Below are 17,492 nucleotides of genomic sequence, written 5' to 3'. Positions count from 1 at the left end.
ACCCCCGCTGGCTCCCGGAAGGATATACCCTCATACCAAGTCTGATGTAAAACCACCACACGGTTCTTGAGATATCGACAAAAACACAACTGGACGGACGGACGGACGGACGGACGGCCGAACGACCCGAAAACATAATGCCTCCGGCCGGCCACTTCGTTGGCGGAGGCATAAAAATTACCTACAACAAACCAACTCACAATAAGTGGGAAAGAGAGAGAAAATTTTCGCAGAGAGCTAGAGGGAGAAGTATTCGTCGAGTTCTGTCGGTAGAGGGCTCCATCACAATTGATTGTAAGGTAGAACGTGACTAGCCAAATTTGACTAGCCAAACTTTGATTTGGGACTCTTGGGCCTTATTTCTCACCTAAAAGCAACCGTTTCCTGCAATTATGAGTTCAATAGGAGCAGGGGTAAGTTAGTTCCAGCCTGCATAATCATTACCTGTTTTGTTTTTGTTTTTTTCCGAATAGACATGCACCCGACTGAGCATTGTTGTACTGCTCTCCGATAACTGGTTGTGTAGTCAGCGCTACGCATGGTCCCATATATTCACAATGACGTTGCGTTACCTACACACACTAAGTAACTGGAACGCAGAATGGTCAATGGCAATGCATGGCCATGGATTGCGGAATCCATGACCAAAGTAAAACACAATTTTTCAATACCAGGTAGCTGTTCCCACGTATACAAAGTGGTCATTCATCCCCGGAAGGCCTCATGAGGCCTCCGGGGGGGGGGGGGGGGGGGGGGGGGGGGCTCAAGAAGCTCCCCATTCACTTTTTATTCATCTCACATCTGACGTATAAATTGTCGCAACTTTGCACGGTGATTTTTTGTTACATGTAGACATGTCCACTATCCATGATGAAAAGAAGAAAAAATTCTGTCTGTTTTTTATTTTTTTAAATCGAGTTTTAATAAACTCAGTTCGGGAAACCCACTCACAAGGGGGGCCCCTCCTTATAAGTAACCCGTCCCCCTTATAAGTAACCCCGTCCCCCTTATAAGTAACCCCCGGGGCACCCCTTATAAGGAGTCTCCACGCTTTTTTGCAATGCAACGCGAAAATGAAAGGACTGCGGCAATTCGCTTGATTATGTCCATAAAGCTTCACAAGTTTCCTAGTTACTCACGAAATTTGAGCAAAATCGGTTTGAGGCATCATATCTAAAATCATGGATTTAAATGCGATGTCAAACGACCCATGCGAATGCTGAAATGCGAGCGACTACTGGCGTGAGTGTCGCCAGGCGCGGCGGCGCGGCAATGCTTGAGTGCAGACGTGGCGACTGAGTACACGCCACGTCTGCACTCAAGCATTGCCGCGCCCCCCGCGCCTGGCGACACTCACGCCAGTAATCGCTCGCATTTCAGCATTCGCATGGGTCGTTTGACATCGCATTTAAATCCATGATTTTAGATATGATGCCTCAAACCGATTTTGCTCAAATTTCGTGAGTAACTAGGAAACTTGTGAAGCTTTATGGACATAATCAAGCGAATTGCCGCAGTCCTTTCATTTTCGCGTTGCATTGCAAAAAAGCGTGGAGACTCCTTATAAGGGGTGCCCCGGGGGTTACTTATAAGGGGGACGGGGTTACTTATAAGGGGGACGGATTACTTATAAGGAGGGGCCCCCCTTGTGAGTGGGTTTCCCGAACTGAACTGATGCAGAGCGACCCATCAAACCACTGGCACCAGCATGTTCGCACAATGCGAGACTGCTGCACCTAGCCGCCAGCGGCCTGATCCGACTAAATATTTTCAGTAAGTTTTATCTGCGGCTCTCACCTCTCCTCGCACGAATCAGCCTTGTGAAGCTGAAGTCTTGACATTTTTTTACAAAAATTTGCAACGAGAAAAATAAAATCAGTACTAACCTGATCTTGTGCATATATTCCAAATTGCTATTCCACACTGATAGAGTAGGTGGGTACTCCAGTTTGTTAGCAAACTGATCACTTTGTAGGTATGACGAGTTCACTTTCTTCGTCAATTCCGCCGTCAGCTCACCTTTGGACAGGCGAGAGCCGCAGAAAAAAGCACTGAAAATATTTAGTAGGATCAGGCCGCTAGGTGCGACAGTCTTGCATTGTGGGAACACGCTGGCGTCCATGTTTTGATGGGTCGCCCTGCATCGGTTTATTGAAACTCGATTTTTGAAAAAAAAAACAACAGAATTTTTTCTTTTCATCATGGATAGTGGACATGTGTGTGTGTAACAAAAAATCACAGTGCAAAGTTGCGACAATTTGTACATTAGATGTGAGATGGATAAAAAGTGAATGGGGAGCCTTCCGGGGGGCCTCGTGAGGCGGGGCATTGCTCATACTGGGGGGGGGGGGGGGGGGGGGCAGGCCTCGTGAGCGGGTTTCCCGGACTGAGGCGAGTTAAGAGGCGGTCCTCATTTTGGACCGCTATTTACCAGTTGCGCTCTGAATGGTGGTGAATACAGAATAGTCATATTTTGTGAAAGTGAAGTTGGTCATGTCCCATGCCCCAACAGCAGCCAGATAAAAGATTACTAGCGAGCTCACAGAGATATTTGTACATGTATTTAATTGTCAGCCTTTCCTCCAGACAGTGCAGTGCTGTGCCGTGATTGGTACAGCTATGTACATGATTCTTATGGGTGATAATGTTAATGCACGCAAATGAATGAAGTTGTATTACAGCGCATACAAATCATGTGTGTGTACCAATCAAGGATGCGCTGTACCAAACATGGCACCAAAGAAGGCAACATAAAAACCAATTTTTTTGCAACATTTCTTAGAAAATTGTAATATCTTAAATATGCATTTAGAATGTCACTATATTGACACACAGTGTTCCAAGAGATACGCTCAAGACTTCATATATTTTGGAACTACAGTGCACTCCCGTTATAACGAAATGCTCGGGACCGGCAGTTTTCTTTCGTTATAACGAAATTTCGTTATAACTGAACAAATACAATATATAACGAAAACAAGGAAACCACATATATATATATATCATATTCTGTTTCCTGAATACTCATCATACACTGGAAAGCTATGTGAAATGTGATGGGATAACTGTATCACAATAATAAACGCAAGTTCCCCTCAGAAACTGTGGAGTGAACACACAGTGGTGTGAAGCGTTCACCCATGCAGAGACGCTATAATACATGTACTTGTTCCGCTACGTAATTTCGAAAGCAATTCGCATTTCGTTATAACGGAGCATATTTCTTTTGTTTTTCTTTGTCTGTGGCGCTCGGAAAAGACTTCGTTATAACGGAAATTTCGCTATAACCGTGTTCGTTATAAGCGAATTTTTTACCATAGACTTTAATGATGATAATTTTGGGACCAGAAGATTTACTTCGTTACAACGAAATTTCGTTATAACCGTGTTCGTTATAACGGGAGTGCACTGTACAGCGTATAGCACAAAAACCCTTAAGTGTACCAAAGTTATGCATGTTACTCTAATTAGATCTGAGAGTAAAAGGAGTGTAGATCTAATAATAATAATAATGATAATTTTACCTGTTATAGACAGTCAAACCTGTCTATAACAGCCAGTTTTTCCGTCTCCCTTGGGTGGCCGCTACAGACAGGTTTGACTGTGTTTTTATGGAGGAAAAAGGTGAATTAGTGATGTCTTTAGAGAGCGATGAAAATCCGTCACCCCAGCTGATCTCTGATCGCAGCGCGCGTTACATGCGATGTGAATGCCTGGCGACTTTAGGTAGTGGTGACTTAATGGTAATCGACATTAGAGAAGTTGGTAGAGAATAGAATTCAGAAGTCAAGCTCTACTCGAAAGTTTAATCACTAATTATGATGATTTGTAGACCTGTAGACTAGACAGGACAATGCAAAACTATGACAAACCATTAAGTTATAGCATGAATTACATGTTCTTTTGTCTGCTGCTTATTTACCTCATCCCCCACAGTACGATTTGTCAGCATCACAGTTCTCTCCAGATGGGAGAGTGTTCCAAGTGGAGTATGCACTCAAAGCTGTGGAAAATAGCGGCACTGCAGTTGGTCTACGGTGTAAAGATGGCGTTGTCTTTGGAGTCGAGAAGCTGGTGACATCAAAGCTGTATGAGCAAGGTTCCAATAAGAGGATATTTAGCGCTGATAGACATGTTGGAATGGTGGGTCTCTATACATTGTATTGGATTTTTTTTTTTTCTCTCTCTCTCTGTTGTGGTTCCCTTGTCTGTTTTTTTTTTCTTGGAAGTTAGATCATAATTGAGTTGAATGCATTGTAGATATTGCAATTGACACAGATGATGTAGACATTGTAATTGACACTTAATGAACATAGGAAACTATGAATAAGATTATGGTTACCATGTTTTTATGTTTTGCAGTAAAGGAATGAATTTGACGTGCTTATTTAATTCTGGAGAAATGATGACCAATGGAATAAAGAGTCCATTCTCACTTTGACATCATTGAGGAACAGTTTGTATTTCTTTTCCTTGTTATTGATTACACCTTGGGACAAGTCAAGCTCCTAAAATTGGTATGCAACACAAAATTAATTGTAATGATAATGGTTTACATGTATTCATGGAAAGAGTGATCTATTCGTTACAATACTCAAGAGGTTTGTTCAGCCTGTGACCCGGCTTGCAGCCAAACTTTGTGTTAGACATATTAATTGTTGGAGCCTCTATTCAATGGACAGTGACTTCAAAAAGCAGTTTGTAACCCCCCTTGCAGGGACATTGTATGTACAGGAAGCAGTGAAGATTTCTATGTACTACCGTAATGCTGTTTTGCTGGTTGATTTTCCCCTAAGCCCCCAATTTTTTGATCAACTCAGTTGATAATGCTTCAAAAATTGTAACATGAGCATCAGGAATTTTTTTTACCAGTTTTTTTTTTCAGTTTGTTTTGAGTCGAATTGGTTTTCTTCATGAGTTATACATCATTTTAAAGCCGAAGATGTTTTGGCATTTGACTTTCATATAAGTCTGCCATCTTTTCTAGCAACTTTGTTGCAGTGGTTAGATTTTGTAATGCAGGGTCATAATTGTAATCCTACACTGTGTACACTGCTAAAACTTTTTATTCATTAATTTGTTTGTACTTTTGTTCACAGGCAGTGGCTGGTCTTATCGCAGATGCAAAGCAGGTGAGGAGGTTCAAATAATGCAAGATTGTTGAAATTATCATGATTAAGGATTCAGAATACTTCAGATGAATGCAATTGACTTACCCCTGTTACAATATTTAGCTAGTCTGTCATGTGATCGAAGTCAATTTTGAATGGACTTGCGCGCCAACCTGTACAACTTAATCCTGTGAGATATCAGAGTGCAATTTGTGCATCTGCAATCAGAAGAAAGTTTGATATTGCTCTGTCTGAGTGATTGCAGAAGTCAAACTGCAGCCCCCGTATTGATTTGTCCAAGTTAACTGTAACTGTTTACATTGACTCAATATAACTGTACTGATATTTGCAGCGGCAATATCTACATGGATTTAAGTGCTATCCTTGGTAATTTCAATGTGAAAAAGTCAAGCATGCAATGCATTGCTGTTATGCTTGAGAAGTTTTGTTGATACAGTGCACTCCCGTTATAACGAAATGCTCGGGACTGGCAGTTTTCTTTCGTTATAACCGAACAAATACAATATTTAACGAAAACAAGGAAACCCCGCATATAAAACATCATATTATGTTTGTTGAATTTAGGTGTATCAGAATCTGTGTGTTTTGTAATAAAGAACCTTTGGAACGATAAAACAAACCTTATTTAATTTCAGATTATTGTTTTATAATAACGCAAGTTCCTCTCGGAAACTGTGCCTGACACACAGAGCGACGACACAGTGATGTGAAGCGTTTGCCTATGCAAAGAGGCTGTACATGCTTATTCCTCTACGTATTTTTGGGAAGCGATCCGCATTTCGTTATAACGTTGCACATTTCTTTTGTTTTTCTTTGTCAGTGGCGCTCGGAAAAAACTTTGTTAAAACGAAAATTTCGCTACGGGGGAAACTCGGTATAACGAACACTGCTATAACGAGATATCGGTTATTACGAGGAAATTTTCCCGGTCCCAAATTTCCTTCCACACAAGTCTATGTAAAATGCTACTCTTATAGCGAGATCGGCTATAACGAAATAACGGCTATAACGAGATAAATTTTGTGACTTCCAAACAAAGAAAAACATAGCCAATCAAGCCTGTTATAGCGAGGTAAAGCAAAATGTCTTCGGGTAAAGCTTTACTTCGCCTGTGCTATCACCTTCCAAGATTGTAAAGCTTGATGCGCCAAAAACTGCCTTGTACACACATATTATTTTCTTCAGTGCACTCCAGCTAGCACCGCATGTTGTACGTGTATGTGTGCGCGCACACTGATACATGCAGAAAATGTGGTGGGACGCCCATATGTATACATGACATCATCATGACGTTTAGCAGGTGTGAGGCAATCTGATGCTGTGATTAGCTTTCTACGTAGGGAATTCCCCATCTGCACACACACGCAGTCATAATGTACATACAGAATGTGTCACATACACACACAGCACTGCATGCAGACCATATTCCACACACAACACACACTAACCACATACCAATCCACAGACGATCTTGACACAATCGCAAACTATATAAATTTACAAATTCAAACATCTACAATTAATAAGAAACGCATTCTTGATATTGGATTTCATTGGCGAAAAACATCTTCTTACCCATAAAGGTGAGTAATTCCCTCACACACATTATCAAGTTATCAGTATTGATTGAAAGATGATGGGTAGTCCCATATGTGCAAATTAATGTCTTTATGTTATGCTTTCTTTTTATGCCTACTGATATAACGAGATATCGGCTATAACGAGGAAAATGACTCGGTCCCGACCATCTCGTTATATCGAGTTTCCACTGTATAACCGTGTTCGTTATAAGCGAATTTTATACCATAGACTTTAGTGGCGATGCTTTTGGGACCAGAAGTTTTACTTCGTTATAACGAAATTTCGTTATAACCGTGTTCGTACTGTACATCTGTTTGTCCCAAACCCACAGGTTGTTGACATTGCCAGAGAAGAGTCTTCAGACTACAGAGCTTCGTACGGTGCTGCTATTCCAGTCAAAGTAAGAAATGAGGCAACATAGGCAATAATCACTTCTAAGTTTTTTAATCTACTGACAGTATGTTGCTTTTTTTTATGCACTAGTGTACTACTTTGTGTGCAAATGGACTAAGTAGATATTGTCCACAATCTGCTGCCAGCAATGAAATGTCAATGGTAAATGTTGATCATATTTAACTTGATTCAAATATGTACGTAGTCTCAGAGGCTTGTTCTAACAAATCCTGGTCTCAAAAGATAAAGGCTAATAGTATAAATACAGAGGTATTCATCTTAACTGTTAAGTGTCAGTTTTGAATAAATACAAGTAGATGATACAAGTTTTGCATTTAGATTGTTACCAGATTCTGTAAAGCTGCAACTTTCTTATGCATTGAGTTGGAACTTAAGTTGCATAGTGTCAACAGTTCTTATAAGAATTGTTTGTTTGCTTTTTAATGCCATTGTTTTGGATATACACATTTTGTATTTTCATAATTCTTCTGAAGGCACAGCATACCAAAGCCATTCAGTTAGGAACATCATTGTACAGCTGTATTATACTGTTGTATGTGTTCTTTGTGTAAACATTTGTACTGAAAACTTGACTTACTTTGTTTTCGTGTGATTTATTTTTATGCAGCACCTAACAGATAGGGTTGCCATGTATGTACATGCATATACCCTGTACAGTGCAATCAGGCCTTTTGGGTGCAGGTAAGACCTCAGTTATCACACACAAGTTGTATATGGTACAAATGAGAGAGTATGTGCTTTCATATTGACTTGATGTGTTTATAGCTCAATGATCAGCATGAAATCCATTGAAATCCTAGAAACCACATTTCTCTGAAGCCTAGAAAATTCTTTGCTCTTTGGACCTTCCTGCATTTTAACTCTTCCTTTCTGAGAGTTTTTAAACCTGTCAATTTTAAGATCCATGTTCTTGTCAACCTTGAAATTCCTCAAGCTGTGTAGCTGGCCTTCTATGCTGCGGTTTTTATTCACCTTGCCATTCTCACAGTCTTTAAGACATGTCAATTACCATTTCTCTCCATTGTCTCTCTCTCATATTATCGGAGCAGGACATGTATTTTGTTGTTATTGTTGCTTTGTTTAGTTACCCTTGATTTAGGCCAGAATGCATAGTTGCTTGTATAGCCATGTGATAGGACACTTACTAGCTACTTCAACAGGAACAAAGGGTACCATACCAGTAGCAAGTTTGCATCAAGGACCCCGTTTACTGTGCGAGGCTCGGTCGCTGCTCAGCCGCGGCCGAGCCCACCTTCATGTCAGTGTAAACGTGCAAAAGGCCAAATGCGAGGCCAAATTGGCCTCGCATTTGGCCTCGCTCTGGAGGTGGTCTCGGCCGCGGCCGAGCCCGGCTTTTTCTTGGTGTAAACGCAAACTGGGCCAAATGCGCGGCCAATTGCGCAGCCAATTGCGCGGCCAATTTTAGTCTGGCTTCCAAACCCTCTGCCTGTATCTTTCGCTATTCAGGATATTAACCCCCTCAACGTCGAAAACTAGTATAGTTTAAGGTGGTTTTGTCCTGGATTTTTTCCTTTGGATTTTTTCCTTCGGCAAAGGCCTTTGCCCGAACGGCGACTTCGTCGCCACGGAATTCATTTGGCAAAGGGTCTGAAAACCAGACAATACCAAATTGCGTTTGTTTACAAGCAGAGCGCCACTACGACAAAATATTGAAAGGTTTGAATCAAAAGCGCGGCCGAGCCCGGCAGTGTAAACGGATAAAATTGCGGGGCCCAGCCTTGCAATTGAGGATGGGCTCGGCCCAGCCCCGCACTGTAAACGGGGTCTAAGTCAATCTACCTTTGAGCTCATGTGAGCATCAAACCCTGTAGGACTCCTGTTTTAATCGAAATTCATATCTCCTTACATGTTTGTATCTGCCTGTAATACAATTCAACCTGCATTTTAATCAAGTGAGAATCTAAATGCACCACAAATGATTACTGCAGTACATATTTAGCCTGTCATTGATGTCATAGCAAGTGCATCACATTTTGTTGTATGATCCATTCATTGTGTAACCTCTTAACTCTCTGTGCATTTTACCTTTCAGTGTATTATTGGGGTCATATGAGAAAGACACACCACATTTGTACATGATTGATCCATCTGGAGTGTCATGGGTGAGTTGTCATATTTTATTGTTCTTTTGGTGGATATCTGTATAGGTGATCATTTATAATAAGATGAAGCACTATAGAATATGGCTGTGGTTGCCTTGTTTGACTATGCACTTTGTGTCAATGATTACTTCGGCGTGTGAACAGAGTGAGATCTGCTTTCAGCTCCTACCTTTCTTCAATAATAAGTTTATATTTAGACAGGTGAGGTTGTTATATCAACAATCATTGGGCTCAAGGTAAGCATTTTCTTTAGAGTCTATATTGGCAAATATTCTGAAATCAAAATGTTATTTTCATTTCATTTCATTTCAATTTATTTTCGTATTTCTCGATGGAAAATACATGGTAGAAACAAAATATAATACAGAATGTCCAGCTTGGATATATACATGAAGAAATAGGAATACAAAAGTAATACATAACGGTCGATGTGTCATTTTCAATCAAAGTAAAGGATGCGAAGAGAAATACGATGGAACCTACTAAAAAGCAAAGCTTGTTGAGTGTAGGTCCCAACAAAAGCCTAGTGAGGGGAACAGGATGAGGAGCACGGGTACAATTAAGACCAAAAGTAAGGATAAACAAAAGAGAATGACTATTGATACTCGAGGCACAGAAGATTCTTCTCACATGTATTTATGTGTGTGATAAAATGAGAACAAGTAACCACATGCTGCATACTATAGCAGTTGCTCTAATAGCAATTTATACATTTATACATGTACCATTTTTTTTTGGGGGGGGGGGCTGAAGACATGTGCTGTCATTTTTATTTTGAGATAACTTCGTCAGAAGGCAAAAGATAGGTGAGAGCAATAACTCATTGTCATAATACGATTTTGAAGTATGATCGTGAACAAATCACATTGGATGTATACACTCTGAAAAAAAAAATCCACCAGTTCAAGAGCACTGAGTGTATAGTCAATAATTCAGATCCTATTTAGATGGTTTTTCCACTGAAAAGGAAATTTTGATAGGATTCTAGTTTCATGTGAATGTATGCAGAGACTGTGTAACTCTGACCCCCATTTCTCTGGCAGGGTTACTATGGCTGTGCGATAGGGAAGGCCAAGCAGGGTGCCAAGACAGAGATTGAGAAACTCCTCACTGGGGACAAACAGCTCAAGGATATGACCTGCCAGGAAGCTCTCAAGGAGGTTGCTAAGATGTGAGTGTGCTCAACATGAGGATGCAGTCCTCATCTCTTCTTTCTTTTTAATACTTGCACTACTCTGTACTTGTCTCTCTGGTCTTTTTGTTAACATCCAGAGTTAGGCATGCAGCACTTCAAATGTCAATTTGTAATAATATTTCTGATTCAGCCTGTAAACTTTTATTCTAACATCCTTGACATTGGACTTGTCATAATTTTCTCCCTATAACAGGATAGCAGATTATGTTTATGAGATGCATCCTGTATATCTAGTTATTTCGTCCTTGGTTTGTAAGACAGTTCGGAGTTAGCTCATGGGCACATTGATCCGAATGACCTTTCTTTTTTCTCGGTTAGGGGTGCTTCACTCGTTTTAAAGCGACATAATGCGTAAGCTTTACATAACAATTTATGGAATTCATGATCCTGTTCAAACAAAGAATAAACTTGCATAAACCAGAAGACCAGAATGATCCGTCAGTTAACACTTGGGAAAGCATCCGTTTCATTATTTTGCATGGAATGTATTTAACAATCTCTTTCTATTGATAGTGCCAAATACCACTTATGCTGTCAGGTGGATGTGCTGGCAAGCAGCATTTATAAGGATTACATGAATAATCATTACATCACAGATGATTATCCCAGTGAATTTAAAAACCAACATGCCTGTTGGTACGAATGACCTTTATTCTGCTCATGCGCAAGGTGGAACTGCGAACTGGCCAGGCTTATTGCCATGAGTTACCAGACCCACTTTGGCCGGTGTCAGATTGCATGCTGTAGATTTTTTGTTACAATCATAGTGATTTTTATGCTCATGATCATAGTCAGCCTGGTATCCGTTCCTCCCATTATTCTACAGTGTTCACATAGTCCATGACGAGGTCAAAGACAAGGCCTTTGAACTGGAACTCAGCTGGGTCGGCAAGGTCACCAATGGACGGCATGAGCTGGTACCAGCCAAGATCGCCGAAGAGGCCAACAAATATGGAAAGGTGAGGTCATTCGTAGCTTTCGGGGTTTGTTTGTTGGATGGAGATACAGATGCTATAAGGGGTGAGGGGGAGTGGGGGTGAAGGTCCAAGAAAATCATATACAGGGGAAACTCGGTATAACGAACACTGCTATAACGAGATATCGGTTATAACGAGGAAATTTTCTCGGTCCCAAATTTCCTTCCACACAAGTCTATGTAAAATGCTACTCTTATAGCGAGATCGGTTATAACGAAATAACTGCTATAACGAGATAAATTTTGTGACTTCCAAACAAAGAAAAACATAGTAAATCAAACCTGCTATAGCGAGGTAAAGCAAAATGCCTTCGGTAAAGCTTTACTTCGCCTGTGCTATCATCTTCCGAGATTGTAAAGTTTGATGCGCCAAAAACTGTCTTGTATACACATAATCATTTTCTTCAGTGCACTCCAGCTAGCACTGCATGTTGTACGTGTGAAGTGTGTGTGTGCACGCACACTGATACATGCAGAAAATGTGGTGGGACGGCCATATGTATACATGACATCATCATGACGTTTAGCAGGTGTGAGGCAATCTGATGCTGTGATTGGCCTTCTACTTAGGGAATTCCCCGTCTTCACACACACGCAGTCATAATGTACATACAGAATGTGTCACATACACACACAGCATTGTGCAGACCATATTCAAGCTTTCTACACAACACACACCCATACGATAACCACATACCAATCCACAGACGATCTTGATACAATCGCAAGCTATATAAATTTACAAATTCAAACATCTACAATTAATAAGAAACACATTCTTGATATTGGATTTCCTTGGCGAAAAACATCTTCTTACCCACAAAGGTGAGTAATTCCCTCACACACAATATCAAGTTATCAGTATTGATTGACATATGGTGGGTAGTCCCACATGTGCAAATTAATGTCTTTATTTTATGCCTTCTTTTATGCCTACTGATATAACGAGATATCGGCTATAACGAGGAAAATGACTCGGTCCCGACCATCTCGTTATATCGAGTTTCCACTGTATGTAGAATTATTATGTATTGCTATTGTAGCCATATATTATAATGCTATGACAAGGTTTTTTAACCCGTTGAGGACGGGCTCATTTTTGCTACAACGCGCATTTCCCATAGACACTTGCCCGAGTATACTCGGGACTCATCCTCAATGGGTTAATGTGATGCAAATGAAAGGTGCAGTCAAATGTGTGATTTTCCTGCCCCTCAGTTGTGTTTATCAGCATGCATACTTGCCAACTAATAAGATTTTATCAGATTCAGTAAGATTTTTTACATTGAAAATAGCAAAATAAGATTTTCTGTCAGAGAAATAAGATTTTAGAAAAATATTTACATGTAGGTATACCTTTCATGTGTATTTTCTGAAGATTTGACTGAAAGTAAGATTTTTAACTTCAGTTTGCATATGAAATAAGATTTTTGCAATCCACGAGTAAGATATTTCATCTTGAAATGTTGGCAGGTATAAGCATGTAGCATTTGTGTGCTCAATATTGGAACAGATTATTGTAGAGTATTTTATCAAAAAAAGAAATAAAATAAAATAAAATGAACAGACATGTTCTCACATAATCTCAAAATAATATTAAAGTGAGAGTAGAGTGTTACATCAAATGTGCAATTCTATTTTATCTGTAGCCATGTGTTTTTTTCTCCTTCTTTATCATTTCTGTTAACAGGAGGCCCTAGAAGAATCATCCAGTTCAGATGATGACGACCTGTAGTGAAAGATTGATGTGACCAGTATATAATTCCAGTCCTGTCGTTTGTACATAGAACTTGAAACTTGTAGATTCCATGGTGGCTCAACTACTCTGACCTTATTAACACATCGCTTTGTAAAAGCTGTTTTATTTTCAGGGAAATCACTCAAAGTTCAAAGTTTGTGTATTCACATGATGCAACAGGTGTCATTTCACACCATAAATGATGATATAAAAGCATGGTACAAACCCTGCAGGTATCAACGTGTGTAAAGCTTGGGATAACTTGTTTGCAATACAATACCCCAAAACTAATACCAAAGGTAGTTGAATAGCCTTTCAGGCACAGCACATGATGCATAAGGAATAGTGACATGGTATCAAGAGTTTTGTATGAGTTGCAAATTAAATCGTATTTGTAGCTGTTTGATTGACAACAGAAATGTGTCTTGAGCATAGCAATTATGCATCCAGTATGTAAATACGTAGTGGACTGATTGGTGTGCAAGACTAGAAACACAAATTCTTTTGCACTCATTTACAGCCAAGTACATGTACCTAGAGCAAGAATTCATCAATAAATGTATGTGGAATACTTGTGACCTTTCATGTATTCATGGGGGGGGGGGGGGGGTTACTTACAAGCTTGATTTGTGGTGCATACCCTTGGTTGATTATAAATGTCAGGTCTGATTAACTTTTAGGCCAAGAATATACACTGTATTTCAAACAAAATCCTGGACAAGAACTCATGCCCCATAAATGGAATAGAATGATGTTAATCATGCGCAATCAATATATAAGTAGGTATAAAAGATTTAATACTGTATGTGCGGGTTTGAAGAATCAAAATGACGCTTTTGCAGCCAATCTGTTGTAATGACATGTGACGCAGTGTATGATATATTAACTTTGAAGTCAAATTGAAATCATACTAAGAGTGGATCTGACATGTGGTACGAGTGTGTTTTGGAATGGAAGAATTAGTAGATATTACATGGCACTTTTGAAAAACTGCAGGAATCGTGGGTTTACAAACACTTGGAGACAAACAGCATGTGTGAAAGTGTCGTCGCTGGGGTGACAAGACCTTGTATCTGCAATTTTGGTGAAAATCACTTTTTTGGATTAATGGTCAGTTAATCAGTTAATTGATGTCCTGTCCAAATTCTAGATGTCTTACCCCCAAAATGAAGCCACCACAGCATATCAAAGGAATGTCTATCCCATTGGATGCAGTGCTTTGGCTGCCATAATTTTTTTTTGCTCTCCTGAACATTTGACATTTTGTAGATACGAGGTCTTGTCCCCTCAGCGACGAAATATACCCGACTACACAGTGTTTTGGTATTATTGAGAAAATGAGAATCGGGCTTCTCATTGTTATCTCCATCTGCCCATTGTTAAAGGGAACAGGATGTACAATGTACTAATCATGCAGAGAAGTACATTGTCGTAAAGATTAAGGTGAAATTCGTTTCCGCATAATACGAGTGTGACCGAGTCCCAATCTTCATTGCAGATGTATTTTGTGCATTGTGTGAAACACAAAAATCTTTATTATAGACAGGTGTACATGCCATATTTGATCTCATCTGTGAACCAAGAATCACAGAAGTTCTCTATTGCATAAATCTATGATTAAGGCATGAAGACAAATAATCCGAGTGCACTGTGAATAACTTTTTAGTGTAAAAATGTGGAAAGAAAACATTTCAAAGTGACTGTATGTACAACATACAATGTAGTTTACACATAGTAGGAGCAACACTATGATGAGAACTTCAGTGTTTGTGCATGCCTGTGTCATAACTTCTCTTAATTTTCATTATGCCTCACATTTTTGTTTTTGTTTTTCTACAGAATTTGATTTGTTTACATTATGAAGAGGGAGACACACAGCTTTGTCCTTGTAGCATAACTGCTTGAGGAAGTTACACGAGTTACATTGTATATTTCATGGAGAAATTTCAATTAATGTACATGTACATGTACATGTGAAAGGTACAGCTGTACAATGAAATTGATTTTTCTGTACATTGAGAACCTTCAGGGAAACAGTGAGGTATCTCTTTTGCTTATTTTGTACATGTTCATGTAATAAACCTTTCAAGGAACCATCAATTCATGTTCTGTTTGTTCTTCATGTTATCTCTAAACTTACTGAGTATCTGGCAATTTTTAAACAGTGAATGTCTAATAAGGGGATAACTTGTACATGTATAGGTACTGTAAAGCATACAATTGTAATTTAGCCAGTAAAACTGCACTCATTCTTGCCAAAGGATCACTGGTCATTAGTATGCTGGTAATTGCATGCATTCATGTATACATGTGCATCCCCAGCACCCACCCCTCCCCCCGCACAAAAAAAAAAAAAAAAAAAAAAGGAATCCATAGTAGGAGATCGCTGATTCACAAAGTTACCAGAACCAACATGTGTAGTTCCTTTGAAGAGAAAAGTCTGAAACAAATTGCACTACTGATGATTAGTGAAATGAAAGCAAACAAGCAGCCTTAAAGGGATTGTACAGGTGTAGAGTATGGGTGAGATGAGGATTGAGCTTTTAACTTTTTGTGAGATACATGCATACCAAGAAACCCCTTTTGAAATACATGTAGTACAGAACATACTACAGTATTCTAAGAGGAATTCAACATTTATTTGGTGAAAATCGGTTTTGGAATGGCTGGAACATCCAAAAACAAAGTAAAACAAAGCGATCGTAATTAAAGGTGGGTCCCAATTTTTATTGGGATCACTCTGTTTTGGATATCTCGGCCATTTCAAAACCAATTTTCATCAAATTAACATTTAATTCCTCATAGAATTACATGCTTTTTCATTTTTGACAAGAGGTTTCCATTCATCCCGCCAGAAAAAAATATTGGAAACCTGAGGTTAGTAATCAACCAAAACAATATGATCCCTTAAAGTGAACAATGAGTACATGTATAAATAAACAGCTCCTCCTATAACGTTGGATGGATGGTCATGAAACAAAAAATTTGTTTACATGTATTTGCACACATGTAAATAACATTTTTGTTACATTTCCAACCATCCAACATTACACACTACAGGAAGAGGTGCTTCATACTCATTGTTCAAATGTTTCTATGTTTAACATGCACAAACAAACTTTTCAACTACTGCGTTTTATGGTGAAAACATACTGATCAACACTCACTCCAAAAATTATCATACAATGTATTACATGTGTACATGATTTTTGGTTTATTCAGGTATCAAATTTGTTTCCATCTTTATTACAAAATATCAATCATTAAACTTTTAGCTCTTGACAGTGGAGACATCGTGACATCATAGACTGCACTGTATACAATTACAATCAATCAGTCAAAGTCCTCTGCATCAAGATAAAGTCTGAGTTAATCATGTACGGAATCATATTCTCTCATTAATGGCGACTGAAGTTTTAGCTCAAGATTATGATCCTGAAATTCCACAAACTTTTTAACAATACATGCATTCACAACACAGCTAATAACTCTTTGTTCACTCTCACTCTAAAATCCAAGAGTCTTGTATACATGTACAGCTGTATGTATACATACAAAACTTCTGACAGTCACTCTTTTTTTCTTGTCAAACTTTGCAACAAAGTTGAATTATGTTGTGCATGACTATGTCACAAACAACTGTCTCACATTATCCGTCCATATATTTCTAGCTTTACACTTTACAGTTACAACCTTGTACATACTTTTGGGTGAAAAATCAGTACATTTGTACAATGAAAAAAAAAACTAGATATATCGCTACGGCTACTGATACAATGTATGCCTCCGCCATAATGCATGGTTCTCCTAATAGGTCTATAGTACAATGTCTTGACAATGTGTGATGACAGTTTCACACAATTGGCAAAATATTAAAATGACAGGTTTGACACAAATGTGCTGAATGTTCACTTTCCTAGAACTAGGTTCAATTGGATGAATGATTAAAATGTCAGAGTGCAGGTATTTGGGGAACTGATGATTTTTACTTGACTTTTGACCCTTTTATAAGTTTATGCATTGAGTAATTTTCAAAGTATTGAGAAAAAGTATAATTTCAGTATCAAATGGGAAAATAGCATTATCTAAACCTGGCCTTTGACCTTTGACCTCACAGTTCCAAAGAGAATCACTGTTAGGTTGAACATGCATAAATATGTAAGTTTCATGCTGATACCTTGAGTTACTTTCGAGATATGGAGGAAAAAGTGCAATTTAGCACTTTCACTTGACCTTTTACCTTTTGACCTTTGACCTTTTGGCAAGAAACTTCCCCAAAAATATATATTGGGTAATACATGCCATACATCAAGTTTTCAAAAAAAAAAAACCT

General features: G+C 39.0%; 1 protein-coding gene across 1 annotated transcript; it reads left to right on the top strand.

Moving 5' to 3' along the window:
- The first annotated feature begins 296 nt into the window (after nt 1-296).
- On the top strand, nt 297-13,751 carry LOC139712439 (proteasome subunit alpha type-3-like). The gene is made up of 9 exons (XM_071624259.1): nt 297-413; nt 3,937-4,143; nt 5,100-5,132; nt 7,045-7,113; nt 7,735-7,808; nt 9,181-9,250; nt 10,294-10,421; nt 11,272-11,404; nt 13,112-13,751. The coding sequence occupies exons 1-9, from the start codon at nt 393-395 to the stop codon at nt 13,154-13,156; spliced, it is 780 nt and encodes a 259-aa protein (XP_071480360.1). The 5' UTR covers nt 297-392; the 3' UTR covers nt 13,157-13,751.
- Nucleotides 13,752-17,492: the final 3,741 nt, after the last annotated feature.

The sequence above is a fragment of the Diadema antillarum genome, unplaced genomic scaffold (genome assembly GCF_040938485.1).
Source record: "Diadema antillarum isolate AM-2024a unplaced genomic scaffold, OU_Dant_1.0 seq00001805_RagTag, whole genome shotgun sequence".
Taxonomy (NCBI): domain Eukaryota; kingdom Metazoa; phylum Echinodermata; class Echinoidea; order Diadematoida; family Diadematidae; genus Diadema; species Diadema antillarum.
The sequence above is the reverse complement of the archived record's forward strand: the minus strand, read 5'-3'. Positions and strand labels throughout refer to the sequence as shown.

Coding starts and splice junctions, on each gene's coding strand:
- LOC139712439 (XM_071624259.1), top strand. CDS start 393: ATGAGTTCAATAGGAGCAGGG. Junction 5,133..7,044: donor TTATCGCAGATGCAAAGCAG/GTGAGGAGGTTC, acceptor CCAAACCCACAG/GTTGTTGACATTGCCAGAGA. Junction 7,114..7,734: donor GTGCTGCTATTCCAGTCAAA/GTAAGAAATGAG, acceptor ATTTTTATGCAG/CACCTAACAGATAGGGTTGC.